We start from the raw sequence: 18457 nt of genomic DNA, 5'->3' as shown, positions 1-18457 counted from the left end.
TAAAAGGTTTTAGGTGCTTCTCATGCAGACAGAAGGTGACTTTATTACTGTTTTGTAAGCTTAATTGGACATGGAGCTCGTTTTATCCCCAGATTTTATACCTGCAATAACCTATGACCTTGTGGAGGTTCGGGATAAACAGTCCATCTTGCAGCTGAAGTTGAGGTCCGATCGCACAGACCTGCGGTATGCCTGTATGCGCTCACTCTGGCCACTGCGTGTGTGTTTAACAGACTGCATCCCCGATCCCCCTTGTGCTGTAGCAGATGGGTTAATGGACTGTTAAGCACCGTGATGGAATAGATGGAAACACGCAGACAGGACCGCACGCACACGCATGCACTCACTCTCATGCCTGCAGGTGCACGTGAAGAAAGAGCCCCCAGACTGCTGCAGAGCAAATTGATGCAGATAGAGCTGTTCAGGGCTTCCATAAAGCCATACGTCACTGTTCGCCTGGTCCCTGCTAAGAGGGCTTTACAGCTGTCATATTTCAGGGCCCTGTCACACAGTGTTTTATGGGTGTGGGGAGAGCAGCCTTCCCTGGTCAAGCACTAAATCACAGCCTATAATGGCTTTTTATCGAGCCTGGTTATTGATGGGAGGAGGAACTTTGCCAGTCTGCTCAGGCTTACCAATCAGGCGTGAGAAATAACTGGAGATAAATTATGATGTGGTCGAGTTGCTGGAGACAGGAGCTATATCCTTGCAGGATCAAATGGGACAGGTGGACAGGTGGGACAGGTGGACAGGTGGAACAGGCAGCTTCCGGTATAAGGATGCAAGGAGAGGGACGGAGGATTTTCAAAGCCCACTCAATCAGGTCAAGCACAGAAACTGCTCTCCATGCTTTAGGGGACAGGGCTCTGCAGATCAGTGTTCTAATTGCTTATGCCCCCCCTAAGATACTGTCAGTGGGCACAGTGGAGCGAGGAGCCAGGGCATCTTCTATTAATCTGTTCTGCTACTACAGGGAGCTCCATGAAAAACCTGCCGATTCAGCACAGCCTGGAGAGTCCTCTGCTGCGATAGGCCGGCCACGTTCTAACTCTTTCTCACAGGGTATGTGTGTCGTATCATTAGGTTCCCTTCCTACCTCACCCTATGTTTAAAATCTTTACTTCTGCATACAGAGCTCTGTTGAACACAAGTGCAATGCAAATTCTTGTTGAAGTTACAGGAAATGCTGCATGCATGCTTTATTCTTCTGTATAGAGAGCCCTGTTGAACACAAGTGCAATGCAAATTCCTGTTGAAGTTACAGGAAATGCTGCATGCATGTCACCCAGCCTTGGCTGTCCACTTCGTGGGGCCCTCCTGACCCTGAGCATGTTTGCCTCTCCCTCTCCACTGCGATTTTTTTGTTTTGTGGGATTAATGGAAGTCGGGTAAAGGTGGCTGAGAGGAAAGGGTTAAGCAATCAAGCTTGCAGCACGTGTGTGTTACTCGCACACTGCTCTACTGCGGATTCTACAGGTGGTGCAGGAGTACACTTTTATCACTGACCAGAGGCAGAATGGAGGGGGACCGTGAGACCCAGACAGAGAGCAGAAACAAGCACTGGACAAACACTGGCCAGAGAAGGTCAGAGGTCAGGTCAGAGGAGGATGGGCCTCATCCCCTTACTTCCCTTGAGAAATCCAGCTTTAGCAGGAATTGATGTAAGCAAGAAACACATATAAGCTACAGTTGTATTCTGTAGCTATGGCACCACGGTGACTCTAACACACTGCAACTGTCGAGTTTGGAGGCAGTGTGCTGGGTAGTTATCTCTACAGGTGAAGCCTGGGGATTCAAATCCAGTTAAGATGCCACTACAACAGCTGCAGCACATAAAGTTAATGGTTTTCCATATTCCTCAGTCCTGAGAGTTATCATCCCCACCACAGGTCTCTTTTTAACAGACGTTCTGGAGGATGTCTGATCCTGTCTTGCAACCTGAACATCCCTTTGCATATCTCTCTCGCTCCCCTCCAACCATCTTCACCCCTGCAGCAGCTCCCTGGCTCATTTCTTGCAAAGGGGAGGGGGGTTCCCTTCTTCATTCCCTCAGCTAGGCCAAACAAACCTCCAGTACATTCCATCACTGTGTCATACTTACTAGGACCTGTCCAAACTACTGAAGTGGTTTTTGGCAGCTGTCCTCAGGTTTTGATATATATTCCTGCCTCTTGCTCAGCACACCGAACAGCAGCTTCAAATCCTGACCTCCATCTTCCTATCGGCTCTCTATCTGCCCCGGTCCCTTGGCTCGGAAAAATCGATCCCCCTGTATTGAAACGTGCAATTTGTCCTTGGCCTGTCGGCAGACCTCGGTCAATAAAGCTATTACACCACTACTCACTCACAGGCCAGTACATAGTTCTGTTAGGCATACTGATACCACTCACTGGTATTATGATGAATGATGAATAGTACATACATTCCTGGTCATGTAACCATACACCACTGTCCTGAAAACCCAATTATGTATGTGGTGTATCTAGGTGTGAATACATCTATCTTTGACTATACGAATACTAGTTAGGACAGACTCACAACATCAGAAAGCAGGACCAGGCGAACAGACTGCTGCCTGTGTTAATTAAATTAAGGCCAGCAACTGCAGACTACTGTTTCCCGCTTATGAGAGCTCATCAGCTGGGGATAGCTATACCTGGACTGGTACAATGTATAATGTATTGGATATTGAAGACATAAGGAGTTTATGGGACATAAAAGCATCTTAATTATCTGTTTTCAGTTCAGTGAGTTCAGAGTTCAGAGTTCAGTGACTTGCCCCTGGTAACTCTGAATGTTTCTGCTATCTGTCTGTCTGAGCTTCAGGGCTGCTCAGGCTAATGTGCAAACAGGCAGTCGTTTTCACAGATGCACAGCTGCGACCCTGTGCACCCATGGGTGCCCTTCCTGCTTCTCGCTCCCACACACCCAAACGTGGCCCCCAGCCAGCTGTGAAGACTTCTTTCGCTTTCTGAAGCAGCGGGGCCGACTGCAGAGCCCGCTGTCCGTGGCAGAGCAAATGCAGCCCTGATTCCACTGGACACGTCCCCGAGAGCAGAAACACTCTGTCACCCAAAATCACCACCTTTTGAGGAGCTGAGAACTCTCCAGATTTACTGATCAATTCTAGGCGGGTAATTTGCTCAATTAGGGAAACTCTGGTTTCTGCAGAGCTGAAGACATTGACATTTCCAGATGACCCCTAAATCACTTCATTTAACAAACCACCTGCTTGATGTTTTACAGTGCAGTTGCTTCGGCTGTTTATTACTCAGCTGTTTAACGGATACGTTTGAAAACTGCCAGGCTGGACACCCTCGCTCAAAGCAGTACGGGTTCCCCGTTGATCGCTCCATTAAAGAGCACAAACTCTGTACTCAAGGCTCTGCAATTTCGTCTAAGACAACTGCAACTGTTCGCTGGGTAGAAAGCAGATGATCCTTTTCGGAATTTATTTAGAGGTTCTGGCTAATTAAAAAATCTGTCCACTCTGTTATAAAGCAAAGATCATGACCGTCAGCAGAAATGTGTAATAAAAATGATACGTTTCCTGTCTCATATAAGTCAGTCACATTAGTATCCTATAATAATAATAGCAAAGTGCTAAGAAACTACTGGCAGTGAATGGCTACCAGGCCTGTTCTGACAGTATTGCACATCGTTAATTCTGTGCTAGAGGTCTGGCCGTTGTTTTTAATACTGGGATTTTGTGTTTGTTCAACATGTCTTTGAATGTTAACAGTGAATTATTTGTTTAAAACTCTGTTAGCTGTTAACAGTAATGAAGTTAACAGTAGTTTCAGTATCCCGACAGGGAAATTTACTGTTTTTTTGTTTGTTCTGATTTTGTTTTTGTTTACTGTGTTTTTTTTTTCTTGTTTTTGTGACCCGACGCGAGCTGGGCTCAGGACCCTCTGGCCTTCCGACGTGGGCTGTGGGCTGAGGGGTGGGAGGTGTTTTCACACACACACCCACGCACTCTCCTGCGCCTGAGGTTTTCGTGACAAACCACCCACCGAAAACACGCACAGAAAACGTGACGTAATAGATGACCTCCTGCTGTAAGGCGAAGCGGAGTCTACCACAGACCTCAAGAAGCACAAGCCCGCTAAATCTGTGTCGTGTGTGTGTGTGGGTGCAGGAGTGCGTGGGCTAGACGCACCGCGTGTACTGTCCGTGGTTAAGCTAGAGAGGCGTGACGGTACAGTCCATTCGTCCTGACCGTTAATACGTTGCTTTGGCGTACTGTGTTAAATTGATGGGGGGGACGCAATCTTTTTTTGTGGTTGTTTTGTTTCGAACGTCACACACAACGGAAGGGCGCGACAGGTTATTTTGAGAAGGCAGCAGTGGGGCGAAAGGCGCTGGGGGGGGGGGGGGGGGGGCGGGGTGGTGACTGTCGCGGAAAAGCTGATGCGCCTTGGGCACCACAGAGAGTCACGGGGCTGCGCTTCTCTTTCTCGGCTGGACCCGCGCCAGTGTCCCCGGAATTTCCCCGGACTCGCTCCCAGAACTTCCTATTGAGCGCATGCATGAGCTCACGGCTCAGACCGCGACACCGTGAACTTGTCTGACCCTCCGAGCTTTCACCCGTTTCACGCAAAGGCCATGCTTCTATCTTTCGCTATAGAATAACGATGGCCGTTTTTCTCGCTTATTTCTGCGGTTGTCTGCAAAATTGAGAAGTACGTCCATGTGCATCCCGAATGCACGTCGACAGGAATGAACTAAATGAACATCTCCATGAATATTCTTCCTTTTACCTTAATTCCTTAAATTCTCAACGCGCCTCACACCTGTCGTGTTTACTGCAGTGTCCCTCGTGTGGCCTGTCATTTATTTCGGTCATGTTTTAATATTCTGTGCCTGACATACAGTAGTTTAACACCTGCCTGCAAACCTGTGCCCGTGAACCGTACGTAGGAAGTTGTTTCTCGCATATTAAAAAGCCCCCCCGTCGTGAGGAAAATAAAACAACAGATAACAGTATCCGAGTGCGTCCGCCGGCACCGCTCGGTCAGAGTTTCCTCAGCGGTGGGGCTCAATTCGCACCACGACCCCCCGAAGCGGAAAGTTCAGTCCACGCCGGAGTCTGACAAAAGGTGAACTCCAGCTTCCACAGCCCCGTGGTGACTGACGCCGCTTCCTCTTTTCAGACACCTCTCTGTTTTGCCCTGCGTGTGAGATGTTTCTTTTAAAACTTCCTCTTCCAGCGCCGGTGACTGAACCAGCAACTCCAGTCTCGCCAGAGCACGCAGTCAGTTGTCGCGTCGTTGTCTCTGGACGGGAGAGACACAGGGGTAGGGAAGTGAAAGCCGAACTTCGGTCTCTCTTCAGCTCTCTTCAGTCGCCGGCCCCCCTGTGCTTCGGCCACACCATGGAAGCCAGCTCTCTCTCGGCTCCGCAGTCCGTGCCCTCTGGGTCGGAACCGAGCTCTCCGAGCCAGGACAGCTCGCTTAGCCTGCGAGGACCCTGTGAGCCCGGCGTCGTGCGAGACGGCGGCAGCCTGACAGACGGCGGGTGAGTTTGCGCTAACAAGCGTCCGCGAACGTTTAGAAAATCAAAGTTTCTGTAACATTAAGGAACTTAGTGGTTTATAGTCAGCCAGGCAAAACTAGCCACAAACAAGGCCTACGATTACTAACCTTGAATGAGCATCTCTGGATTTTATGCCTTATAATAGCAATCATAATAATGCAGCAATTATGGTCTTTTATTAACGGTAATACGGTAATAGCAATATCAGAAGTAGTGCATATGTGTATTTTTTAAATTCAACGAGAACCGTATCCGTTTATAGACAGGCTGTGTTCGGATAACATGTTTTGGGTGTCTAAAAGTGACCGGTTAAGATCGGCTCTTCAGCTGGACCAGTAGGACAGTATAGTATGCCAGTGACAGAAGAGCCAAGTGAGTTTGTCGGAATTTGATCACTTAATGCGATACGTTATGCCAGTAATCTAACATTACGTTTCACTATTGCATTGTTCATCTATAGCATTTTGCGGCGCGGTTCCAGTAAGCGGATATTCGTCCTGTAAATTGTTCTTCGGTCACGGCGTGTGAGTGTGTTTTTTTTTTTCTTTCACTCGCTGAAAATCCCCCGGCCGTGGGTGACGCGACTCGAGGGCGCACGTGACGGATCCGCAGGGCGCTGCGGCGCAGTTTTCACTTTTCACGCCGGAGACAGGCGGAAACGCGTTCGTACGGAAAGGCGCGTTATTAAAATGTGAACAATTAGCGGACACGCCTCCTTATTTCTCTTTCTTTTCCTCCAACCTCTTTTCCTTACAACCTCTCCTGCCATAAGACTTTTTTTTCCCCTTTCCTCAGTCCCACAACAACCGACGCTGTGGTGACTGCGTGCGTGTTGGTTAGGCTTTCACCGGACTGAATTGAGTTCGCCGGTGCCTTAGTTGCGGTGGAGTGGAGATCACTATCGTTTCTCTCTGTAGCGCACAGGCGATAAAAATCACCGCACAGCACTCCCGTCTGTATTGAGTCACTGGTGGGGAGTTGGAGTGCTGTCTGGCGACGTGCGCTTTTCTGCTTCTTGAGCCGGCGAGAGAAGGAAGACATTTTCTGTCCCTCCGCGTTATACAACTGTTAAAGCTTCTTGAGCGGCGAAGAAGCCTCTCTCCTAGGCGTCCTTCCGGGGGGCAGGAGGCTGACAGGAGAGGGGACTGTCTGTAATTAGGTCCGGTTCACTTGCGATGGGTCCGAAATATGAAAAAAAGGTGCGGGTGTTTGAGAGGCAAAGGTGTTTGCTGACTCTTGGCTGCCTCGCTGTGATAAATGTTCCTGGAAATGTTTTTGCCCAGGGGGTTGGGAACGGGGTTGAAGCTGAGGGTCAGAGAGGAATATTTGCGTGAGGTGAAGAGAATGAAAGACAGGCGGCTCGTGTGATTAGGGTTCAGGCGGAGCCTGCGTCCGGCATGGGGATGTTGGGGTGAGATTTAGGGTTAGGTATGGGTCCAGCGCTGGGGATGCGTCTTCAAATGCTCCTTCGGATCTGATGGGAGTCACGGCGGCTCCCACCTGTCGCGTTCCTCCAGGCGAGCAAGACCTCTCGGAGTCTGCAGCCCACGGCGCCCCCTGGCGGGCGTGCCGCAGGGCTGCAGCTGTCAGAGCAAGCTGAGGTCCTCAGGCAGGGAGGGGGAATTCTGTATGATGACGCAGGGCCACCGTGGTGGGTGCCCCCCCCCCCCCCCCCCCAGTACTGGAAGCTGTGGGAGGGGGATTGCATTGTTCCGAAAGTGGGACAACTCATGAAAAACAAATGAACTGGGTAGTCAAACTGAATCTCCCCCATGAGTCAGCGTTGCTCGGATTGTCCAGTTTTCTCTCCTCTCCGCTCGTGGGTCAGGGTAAACTCTGCATCGCTCAGGCGCTGGCTGGGGCCACGACTCCAGAAGCAGGCGCTGGGGCAGGAGCAGAGCTGTTGGCACGGTGTGGCCCCGAGACAATATCAGCCAGGGCTCCAACACAGGGGGAGAGGCAGACTGCACACCTCCGACTTTCCCACTGAGGAAGAGAGGGAATTAACCACTGCCAGTGAATAATGGAATAAGAGTTCATCATCATCTTTATTTCATAAAGCCTCTTTAAAAGACTGCTCAAGGTGCTTTACTGTAAGAGAAAAAAAGTTCTCTTGGAGAAGAGGTCTGACAAAATCAGCACAATTAAAAACAAGGGTTATAATGCAGAAGAAGATGCAAGGGACAGACACGGATCCGATGAAGTCAGTCTCTCTGGAGAAGACAGTTCCGAGCTCAGGGTAGGTGACTCCCTGATGTCCTCGGGGATGTGACTCCATAGCTTTGGGGCGCGGCAGGAGAAGGCCCTGTCACCCACAGTGGGGGACAGATGGGAGACCGGGGTCGGGCGAACAGGTGGGGAGGAGGAAGGTAGTAAGTCAGTAGGTCCAGAGGAACAGCCATGAGCAACCTGATAGGTGAGCAGGAGGAGTGAGGCCTTTAACACATCCAGCTGCTTCTGACACAGAACTGTGGGGACTGGAGGGACACTGACTCTGCGCCACTAGGAAGACTGCATATCATGAGGAGGGCTTAGGATTCATCATGCCAGTCTAGAGGCTGGTAAACAAACACTCCATTTCTATTTAAAACGTGGATTATCCAGCTGCGATGGGCTATGGTATGGTGGAAAGGTTTGGGCTGGGCTGTGAGCTCAACCACAGACTGGGATGGTCTGATAAAGCCCCATGCAGATCGGTCTTCAGTCTTTCCCATTTCCTTCCTCTGCGCAGTTCATATCGATCAGTATTCACCGACCCATTGATCCCAAGCTGCCACTTTTTTACTGTCGTTTCCCAACTGATGGGACACAACCAAGGGAAAGAAACAAAAAAATCGGTATTAGACAAGTTGGAAACAAACAGCTGGGGCTACTTGCTTCTTTGGATATTACTGGTACTTTTGCAACCTTGCAGGATTTTTTTCTGTCCTTCTTTGAAATGTAATGTGACACTATTGGCGGTTTTGGGTAAACTATACATTCCCCCTCTTTGTTTTATTGAGAACTGTACTCTAGCACATTTGTCCTGATCACGTTAGGTGAAATGGAGCTGTGTACGTGCTGCCTATATGCAGTCACTTTGCTGGTGCTCGGCAGTTTCCTTTCCATGTGTTGTTTTTTTTAAGTAGGTCAACTCAAATTTCATGGTTTGCCACTCTGCTGGCTCAGCAACAGGACTTTGAAATCGTGGACAACCCCCAGGAATTAAATCCATTGTGAATGTCAAAGCAAAAGGCATTCTCAGTGAGTCAGTGGGTCATCTGAGCATGAGTGTGGTTTGGGTGAGCAGCCGGGGGAAGTTTCAGGTCACAGGGGTCACAGGTAGGAGGGGCAGAGCCCCTTCCCCATAAACTGGTATCAGAGGGAGAGAGGGGTGATTCCCTCCAGTCCCCGTGTCATGACAGGGGGACGCTGCGTTTGCTGGGGTGTTTTTTTTCTTTCACTGTGTGTTTCAGGTTTCGAGAGGCGTCACCGTGCTGTAGAGATGCAAAGAGGCAATGAGCAATGAGTAGTTCTGAATTAAACTTATCACGAAAACCCCTGGAGATCCAAACCCGGAGGCTGTTTCGTCAAACTTCAGTCTGAAACATACGCATAGCTGAGCTCCTTTGACACAGCAGCTGCAGCAGCAGCCAGCCTTTTGTGTCGCCATATCAGGAATGGGAGATGGGCATTATTAGGAGACCATGATAGTTAATGGCCAGGGGGAATTTGGCCAGGACAGCCCTACTCTTTTCGAGAAACGCCCTGGGATTTTTAATGACGACAGAGAGTCAGGCCTTCGGTTTTATGCTTCATCTAAGGGAACTGTTTTGGGTAAAGGGCACATCTGGAGGACAGAATACCCAGCTTACCCAGAATGCCCGGCTGCCACCTGCTCAAGATGTCCCACAGTTGTCAGGATTCTGCCCAGATCAGCTGATCTTTACTGTGACAGGGGGATGACAAATTGCATGAGAAAGCAAATCTAATCCAGCTCAAGTCTACAGTAGAAAACTACCCAGCAGTCATGGGAGACTAAGAAGAGAGCTGAAGGCCTCTGTCCTGCTCTCTGCCCAAGCCTGTCCTCCAACACACCTGATCCCGATCCTGACCTTGTGGTGTTGTACTGGAGTGTAGTGATGGCGGAGGGTAGGAGGGAAGTGTGTGCTTGATCTTTTCTTTTTTCATACGTTTGTAATGGCTGATTCCAAATTCCTGCATGCACCCTCGATATGCAACAGCTTAGGACCTGGCTCCCCTGCGTCCCCGCCGCACACCGCCAGCATGCCCACCTGCAGGATCGTTGCCCATGCTGTGAGCTCCACGGCACTGCTGGCAGGACAGGTAGGGCCGGCTGGAGCGGTGGTACTCCCCTTGCTGACATGCCTGCAAGCCGGCAGGCGCCCAGGTCCTCACAGGAGGAGAGCTGACAGAATGCTGACGGCCTCATCCCAGCCCTCCCATTAGCGCTACCCTAACCCTACCTGCCAGCGGTCCTTAGCCAGATGTGCATGAGGAAGATCTAGACCCAGTCTGCCAGCGACGAGGCCCGGGTTGGAGCAGCGCTTCCAGGTGCTTCTGCAGGTGCTCACCCTGTGCCCCGCCTGTGTGTCGCAGGGGAGCCTCGCTGGCCGGGTCCCAGGGGGAGAGGCTGCTGTCCGGGGAGGAGCAGGTGACCCTGATCACGGAGAGCATGTCGGTGACCTCGGCCGACGAGGAGAAGCTGCTGCTGCTGAACAAGAACACGGAGCTGCGCAGGCTGAACAAGGAGGTGAGCGACGTCCCCCGTCCCGCCCTGGACTCTGTTTGTCCCACGCAAAACCTTCAGTTGTTTTTAGCAAGAGGATCAATTCCTGAAGAAATATTTCAAGCCGAACGAATTGTCCAGCCTGTTGGATTAAAGCTGTAGGATGGTGTAGACTGGGGGAGGTGCGATTGCCTTGCTCACAGATGTGGGCGCTTAGACACAACATGCTTGGACAGTGGCAGGCCTCCTCTTGTTTGTAACCCTTTGCACACTCACTCGCACGTCCCAGAACGCATGCCAAATGCACAGTCTCTCTGCTCCTCCTCGTTCATGCTCCCCGCCCCCTTCTCTCTCTCCCTGCCGGTAGCTGATGAAGTTGAACGAGGAGTGGGACCACATCTACCGCAGCACCACGCTGGGCCTGCAGCAGAGAGTCGGCGCCCTGGAGCAGGAGAGCAGCGCCCTCAAGCGGCACAACGGCCGGCTGCTGCTCAAGCTGGAGCACGAGCAGGTGACGCTCAAAGACGGCGCCTCCCCCTGCTTGAGGCCGTGGCTCCCAATCTGGGTCCCGGCTGGGTTCTTCATCACAGGCTCACTGATTTTCCGTTTTATTGGGGGATTATTTGGAATTTTGTTTCCAGCTCTTAAAGGGTCAAATGGGTTTTGTAGTTCGCATCAACCTTGTGCGAGATTTTAAATTTCAGGACGGCCCTCATTCAGGTGTGCCATGTCAAATGGATGTATCTAGGATGTAACATCATTGTGAGCTTGTCCAATAGCCCGTTATGTATCCAATGGCACCCCTTCCACCGGGGGCGTGTCCAATACAACCCTCCCACTGTGGGCGTGTCCAATACAACCCTCCCACTGTGGGCGTGTCCGATACTATCCCTCCCATCTCTCTGTTCATAATCTACTAGGAGCTGTTGGGTCAGAAATAGCAGCATGTTAAGGAGAGGCTGTGTAAAACTCTGTATGATGAAGTTGTTGGAAACAGCCCCCTGGAAGTGGTGTATTTTTACCCGCAGCGATGAAAGAAGAAACAGGTTACATAAAAGTCTAAACAAACAAGCAGGTCAGTGGAGTCATCCGTGAGCACTGGAGCAGTAGAGCTCAGCTGTAATGAGTATCAGCAGGCAGGATTCCTGCAAGGCTAAGGGCTGGGAACCTCTGCTTCAGACAAGAACAGAGAGCTCAAGGGCGTTCGATTCAAGCTTTCAGTACCTTGAATGCTGCAGGCCAGTCAGCCTGAGAAACCGCCTCAGGTATGACAATGAAACAAGAACCAGAAACAAGCAGGGAAATTAAGAAAATAGAAGGCAATTCTTCACATTATGAGCTTATTGCCGCTTAAATACAGATTCTTCACCTAGATGAAAATAAATCCGTTAACAACCAAATGAGCTGTTGACAGGGTAGGACTGGATATCCACCTCATGTTTGTAACCTCTCTTCAGCTCCCCTGTGTGGAAGTAAGAGGAGACTCTACGTTCACTGAGCTGCTGTCTCTTCAGAATGACGCGGCTGTGCTGTCTGTCTGGGTGTCTGGGCTGTATGCGAGTCGGTCCGCTGCGGGCCTCTGTGAACCGGCTGGCTCCTCTGTCTCTCCAGAGCAAGAGGGAGTATTACGAACAGACTATGCTGCAGGAGCTGAGGAAGAACCAGCACCTGCAGGAGTACGTCCGCCTGCTGGAGGGCCGTCTGCACCGCACTGCCTCTGACCGGGACTGGGGTGTGCTGGTGAGTGTCCCTGCCCATCATACACACACACAGGCAAATACACGAGCACATGTACACAAACACGCACATGTATACACACACACGCACATGGACACAGACATGTACACAAACATGCATGTGAACACACATGTACAGGCACATACATATGTACACAAACACGCACATGCACATTTATACACACATGCACACGCACAGGTAAATGCACGAGTACATGTGGGCAAACATGCACATGTAAATATATGCACTTACACACGTGCACACACACATTCACATGGACACAGACATGTACACAAGCATGCATGTGAACACACATGTACACGCACATACATATGTACACAACCATGCACATGTACACAACCGTGCACATGCATGTTTATACACACATGCACACGCACAGGTAAATGCACGAGTACATGTACGCAAACATGCACACGCAAATACATGCACTTACACACGTGTGCAGTTATATACACGCACTCTTATCCCCCCCCCACTCTCGCCTGCTGCCCCTCTTACAGAACGGCCTCGAGGTGTGCAGACCCCCCGAGGTGGGAGGTCTGGCCGAACCCCCTCGAGCTCACTACCGGGGTTCCAGCCAATCACCGCCTCCGGTGGAGACCGCTGCCCGCCCAGACAGGGAGGGCCGAGAGCAGGGAGGGAGGAGCTCCCCCTGCAGGACAGTCGAGGGACACCCGGACAGGGTGAAGGAGGTGCAAGACCTGAAAGAGCAGCTGGAAGCCCTCAGGTGCCAGGTGAGCAGAGCCTTCACAGCTTTTTTGTCAAATCTAAGGACCTGGGGGACGATACTGGCATCCTAAATCATGCAAACATTCAAGTGGGTTGTCTGTCAGATGAAGCATCCCAAGGCACTGATGTGTCCAACATGCCTCTGTGTACATGAGGTGATATCTTATATATATTGGTGGCGGTGGAGGGGATTCCCCATTGCCTGTAAAGCGCTTTGAGTGGAGTGTCCAGAAAAGCGCTATATAAATGTAAGCAATTATTATTATTATTATTATATATACTGAGAATGTCACAATGGATTACCAGTGAGCATGCTTTGTATATACTGTATGCTAAAATGTATTTATTGCACCTGTCAGAAGAATACCATCACCTTTAAAAGAAACCTACTCTAAGCACTTTCAATTACCACAGTATTTTGCCCTGGTAAAGTGACAAAGCAAACTCGACACTGTCTATACTTAGGAAATTTGCAAATGGTACCACAGTGCCATCCAGTGGTACTGTTCTGTAACTTTGCCCTAGTCTGCAAAAGGGAATTCCCTCGTCAAGATTCTCTGAACCCGTGTCCTTGACTGATGAGCTGATTCATCCCTGGCATTTCATCTGGTATTTTTGCTCTCATTGCCGAGGGCCTTGCAGTGAAAAGGGGAGGATGTGAAGAAATCTGGGAGTAATGTCAGTTCTGCCGAATAGACCAATGACCTTAAATCTAGGACTTTTTTATTTGTTTCAGTTTTCCGTGTGTAATCCTAGGTTGCTTTTGTCAGCATTATGGTTATTTGTCTTATAACAAATTGGGGGGTGCATTGGTGTAGCAAGGGTGAGTAAAAATGGTGGGTGTGTCTTCTACAGTACTGTGCTGTTGTTTGTGACTTTGCGTTAAAAGGAGTCTTGTTTAGCAGGGATCGGCAGCTTTCAACGGGGGATCCCTTGATAAAGATGGGGTCTCTCACAGCTGTTATAATAATAATAATAATAATAATAATAATAATAATAATAATAATTGCTTACACTTATATAGCGCTTTTCTGGACACTCCACTCAAAGCGCTTTACAGGTAATGAGGACTCCCCTCCACCACCACCAGTGTGCAGCATCCACCTGGATGATGCGACGGAAGCCATAGTGCACCAGAACGCTCACCACACACCAGCTCTCAGTGGGGAGGAGAGCAGAGTGATGTAGCCAATTCATAGGGCCATCTAGAATGGCAGGGCCGGAGGGGAACAGTAGCGTGCCTCGGCTCTTGCAGCCAATGTGCTTTCCAGACCCCACGCACGCCTGGCTGGGACGTGCGTGTGCTGTTCGTTTTTCTGCTTTGGTCCAGGATGCTGCACCCATGGGTGCGTTGCTGGATTCGAACATCCACCCGTCCGGTCTCGTTTGTCCTGATCTGCGAAGCTGGGGGCGCGTGCGATGTGTCTGACCGAACAGAGGGGGGAGGGGGTGGATATTTTGCATGGCAATCTGCAGTCACACCTGGATCAGCTCCGGCCCGTGACCTGCCGGCGCCGGACTGCAGGACGGCACTGGAGCGGACAGCACGCCGCCGTCGTCTCTGTCTGCAGTTTGGAGACGTGATTGAGCCCCACCCTCGGCCCAGAGTCAGCCACCAGTTGGTCTTGTTCCTTTTAATTCAGCAGTGGTATTGATAACCATAAGACAGCCAGCAGCTACATCGCCCTGCACCACTCGAGCTCAGCGGGTGTGAGCCGGGTCAGGACCTGGATGGGAGACTCCTGGGAAAGTAAGGCTGCTGCTGGAAATGGTGTTAGTGGGACCAGTAAAAAGGTGCCATCCCTTGGATGAGTCATAAAACCGAGGGCCAGACTCTGTGGTCATTAAAAATGCCAGGGCGTTTCTCGAAAAGAGTAGGGGTGTTACCCAGGTGTCCTAGCCAAGTGGAGGTAGTGGAGGAGAGTCCCCATTACCTGTAGAACACTTTGAGTGGAGTGTCCAGAAAAGCGGATATGGAATTAATATTAAGACCGGCAAGGAACGCGATTGAACACCGATGGCCGTGGCTGGCCCTGTGATTAGATTTTGAGACTGATCGAGGTCTCCGGGTTCTGAAGCAGGCTTTCCTGGGGGGGGGTTGTAAACCAAAATCTCTTTTCTGGAGAAGACACAGCCGTTCCTTTGTCCTGGATCGGAATCATCCCTGCCAGCCGTGATCCCAGCGAGGATTATTACTTTTGCATTGAAATGAATATGATTCCAGGAGAATCAGCTGGCAGAAGGGAACATGTGACGGTGCCAGGAACCCGGGGCTGCTGGGATTGAAATGCGCTTGTATAGCAATTTTCATCTCATAATACTAATTTGCATAGCAGAACCCAGGACTTGAATAGCACTTTCCAAAATCACATTAAAAATGACACGGGTATTGTTTTAATAATTGTTTTTGACAGTCGTCTGAATTATTTCCCCAGCACATGCACTGCTTTTCTTTCGGTGCTAAAACAGTATTGATGTGGACATGTTTTGGCCAATTGATTTGGCTCAAGAAACACTTGGCAACTTGTGCAGTGTAGCTGGGCTTGATGTCAGACTTCCCATGAAAGGTTTCTCAGTGCTCGGTTTCCAGATTCCCTGAGATGTGTGATGTGGACGGCCCATTTTTGCTGTTTTTGTAAGTCAAGATTCAGAACGGAGTCCGACTGCACACCAAGTTGTGTCGCTTCTCTTGCCCGTTTTCTTTGCTCCGTATCGAACAAGTGTCGCGAGTGGCTACTTCTGTTTCACATGTGCCAGCACTTTGCACTCATGAACCGATCTTTTTCAGGGGTTTGTAAGGTTTATTACGCAATCATTGTCCTGAAAAGGATGAATATGTATTTCATACAGAAATCCAGATGTGCTTTAAACACGCGGACGTTTGCTGTGAATATGATGGACGGGCGTCCTGTCCAGGGCGTACCCCGCCTTGCGCCTGTTGCTTGCTGGGACGGGCTTCGGCTTGCCTGCGAACTGGGTGCAGAATTTCGAGAATGGATGGATGCTGTGAATCGGGCTGCTGCACACAGCTTGGTGTCTCTATGAGACAATGCCGTGTTTCCATTTATTCAGATGGGTTCGAATGGCTTTTGTAAGACTAATATGTAGAATTGAAGAAAAGGCTGTAAGAATTCATACTGATTAATCACCCTGCTCAGCATCACCCCACTCTGGTTATTATGCAGAAGTGACGATGGACACGTGGAACCCCCAGTGCAACACCGCTCCCTATTGTCAATCATTTGTTAACTCATCCTAGAAGAACTGGAACGTTTAAGCCAACCGTCAGACCGCGTAACACTGTGTGCTGGCAGTGCGCTTTAAACTCACGTTGCCCTTCTCCCTCCAGACGCGGATCTACGAGGCGGATTACAAGACGGAGCACAAGGACCGCGAGCGCATGCAGCTGGAGAACAGCAAACTGAGGAGGAAGGAGGGGGAGATGCGCCAGCAGATGGCGCTGCTACAAGAGCAGGTCAGTGGCTGGTCTGTGACCTCTGACCCCCGACCCTTGACCCCGGGCAGATTACAGGGAGTGGCCCTGGAACTTCAGCGGGTCAGTGAGGGAGTGTTTCGAAATCTTTGTACTAATTATGAAGCGGAATGGAGCGGTTACATCATTTAGATCTCAGCTAGAGTGAAGGCATGGAACAAGGCTGTAGTTCCCTGATGTACAGGGTCATCTCAAAAGTGTTTTTTGCACGGGAGCAAAATTTATTTTTCGGTTTCCTGAAAGTGTTTGGAAACAGTCAAAAGCACGTCAGAGGGGAACCACTGTCATTCTGAAAAGGGGAAACGAAAGCGAGGAAGCTGTCAGAGTCACGCTGTTATCTGGGATTTTCACAGAGCAGAGGCAGAAGCTGAGAGAGGGCTCAAGCGAACAGGGATGTGGGTTACTGGGGGGGGGAACTGCCCGTGTGTGTCAGTGGAACGAACCAGCAGGAGCAGGAAACCCTGGGCCCTGAGCTCCTGCCCTCTCTCCCCGCAGCTGAAGGTCTACGAGGACGACTTCCGCAAGGAGCGCTCCGACAAGCAGGTGCTGCAGCGCCTGCTGCTGAAGAAGTCGCCCCCCAGCGACCCGGTTCTGGTCCACCGCTGCAACAACAACGAGCACGAGCGCCCGGCCGCCGACCGGGACCGGGACCTGGAGCGGGAGAAGGAGAGGGAGCGGGCGGGCGCCCCCCGCCGGGCCCCCTGCTCCCGGCACGGGCACAAGCCCGCCGAGTGCCCCCGTGCCCAGCGCCAGCAGCGCCACGCCGAAGTGCAGGCCTCCCCCTTTTCCATAGACTACCACTAGCCTGCCCCCGCACCCCGTGCGGACTCTGGGGGTGCACTGGTGGGGGAGGGGGCTCCTTGTTGACCCCCGCTGTTCTCGGTTCTCTGTTGTGATCTCTGCACCGGCGCCGTGACTCCCACTGAGCTGCTGTTGGTATTTCACAGTGAAACTGACAGCGCTGGGGGGGGCTCTGTGAGTCAGGCAGGTCGCTCCCCCTCTCTCGCTCCCCCTCTCTGCGCCACTTCCTGTTTTTCCGTCTCGCTGCACAATTCAGGACTTCGGGTCGTACACCTGCAGCACTTCGAATAAGCTCCCCGTCGTTTAGCGCCTTAACGTGTGAATGTTGTTCCTGCGCTGCAGGATACCAGACCCTCAGCTCTGGCTTTTGATGGAACCAGCTCCTTAGTGACGCAATGACAATCCAAAACTGGCTTTTAAAAGGCAGGTTTCTCCAGCCTCCTGCAGTGGAATGGGGCAGAAGCTCCAGTTTGTGACTACCTGTGCCCTAGGCTGAAGAGGAAGTCCTATGAGACTTCTGTGCGGCCCTATGAGAGTGCGAGGTGCTGTCTTTGCATGCAGCACGAGCTGTCAGCCTCTCACCTGAGCTCTGCCAGCATCCTGCTTGATAAAACGTCACGTTCCAAAGTGTCAGGAACGAAGCAGCTGAGATAAATTATGCACTAATCATTAAAATGCTATTTAGAACACATTAACATGTATTAACTTTTCCTAAGTCTCAAAGACTTTAAAATACATTTGTCTATTAACTTGTTTTAAATCATTATTTTTTTATACCTTTTCTAAACATCATGTCTTTCCCTTAATTTATAAAATAGCTGATGGGTTTTTCTTGGTAATGGGAAGCCTATCAACATTGTCTTAGGTTCCCTGGTGATGACAGTAATAGTAAAGAGTGAAATGAAATCCACAGGAAGGCCTGACTACACCTGTCTTGTTTGATTCAGTCTGGGTTATTCCAAGATGAGAGAGTGAATGTGAGAAAGTGATGAGTGGACGAATAAATTTTAACAGTGGGTGGGGGGACAGTGTCATCTGCTCATCTTGATTGAGCCAGTCATTTGAGTAACAGGTCAAATCAAGTCTCCAGACCTGGAGGACTCTGACCCCTGGAGACTAGAGCTGTCCACCCCTGACACATTTAAGCTCGCTGTGCTCACAGTGGCTTCAGACCAGACTAAATGGAATTCTAATGAAGGTTCAGGAGGGATGAGGGTTGCCAGACTAATCAAGCTCAGCTGCCAATACCCACAGAGAATCCTGACATAGTCTCTCAGATTTCCATCCTCCACCCTCTCCTCTTCCTTGGATGTTTTTCCATCCCTCCTCCACCACATCTCCATTTATAAGATCACTTCATTGGCCATATACAATTTCTTGTATTAGGAATTCGTCTTTTCGCAGACCCC

At 50.5% G+C, this 18457-nt stretch overlaps 1 protein-coding gene across 3 annotated transcripts; it reads left to right on the top strand.

The window, feature by feature from the left end:
* Positions 1–4666: 4666 nt before the first annotated feature.
* LOC148653906 (uncharacterized) lies at positions 4667–17964 on the top strand. Of its 3 annotated transcripts, XM_088596995.1 has the most exons (8): positions 4667–5102; positions 5214–5520; positions 10138–10291; positions 10635–10778; positions 11879–12007; positions 12526–12759; positions 16104–16229; positions 16743–17964. In XM_088596995.1, exons 2-8 carry the CDS (start codon positions 5378–5380, stop codon positions 17049–17051), a joined length of 1239 nt encoding a protein of 412 aa, XP_088453121.1. In that variant the 5' UTR covers positions 4667–5102; positions 5214–5377; the 3' UTR covers positions 17052–17964. The 3 variants fall into 3 exon arrangements, with proteins under 3 accessions (XP_088453121.1, XP_088453120.1, XP_088453122.1); XM_088596994.1 differs by lacking the exon at positions 4667–5102 and having other exon boundaries at positions 5149–5520; XM_088596996.1 differs by lacking the exons at positions 4667–5102; positions 5214–5520 and adding an exon at positions 7230–7777.
* The last annotated feature ends 493 nt before the right edge of the window (positions 17965–18457 follow it).

This window comes from Lepisosteus platostomus, chromosome 10, assembly GCF_059453375.1.
Source record: "Lepisosteus platostomus isolate fLepPlt1 chromosome 10, fLepPlt1.hap1, whole genome shotgun sequence".
In the NCBI taxonomy this organism is placed as follows: Eukaryota; Metazoa; Chordata; class Actinopteri; order Semionotiformes; family Lepisosteidae; genus Lepisosteus; species Lepisosteus platostomus.
This window is presented reverse-complemented; position numbering and strand designations above follow the sequence as displayed.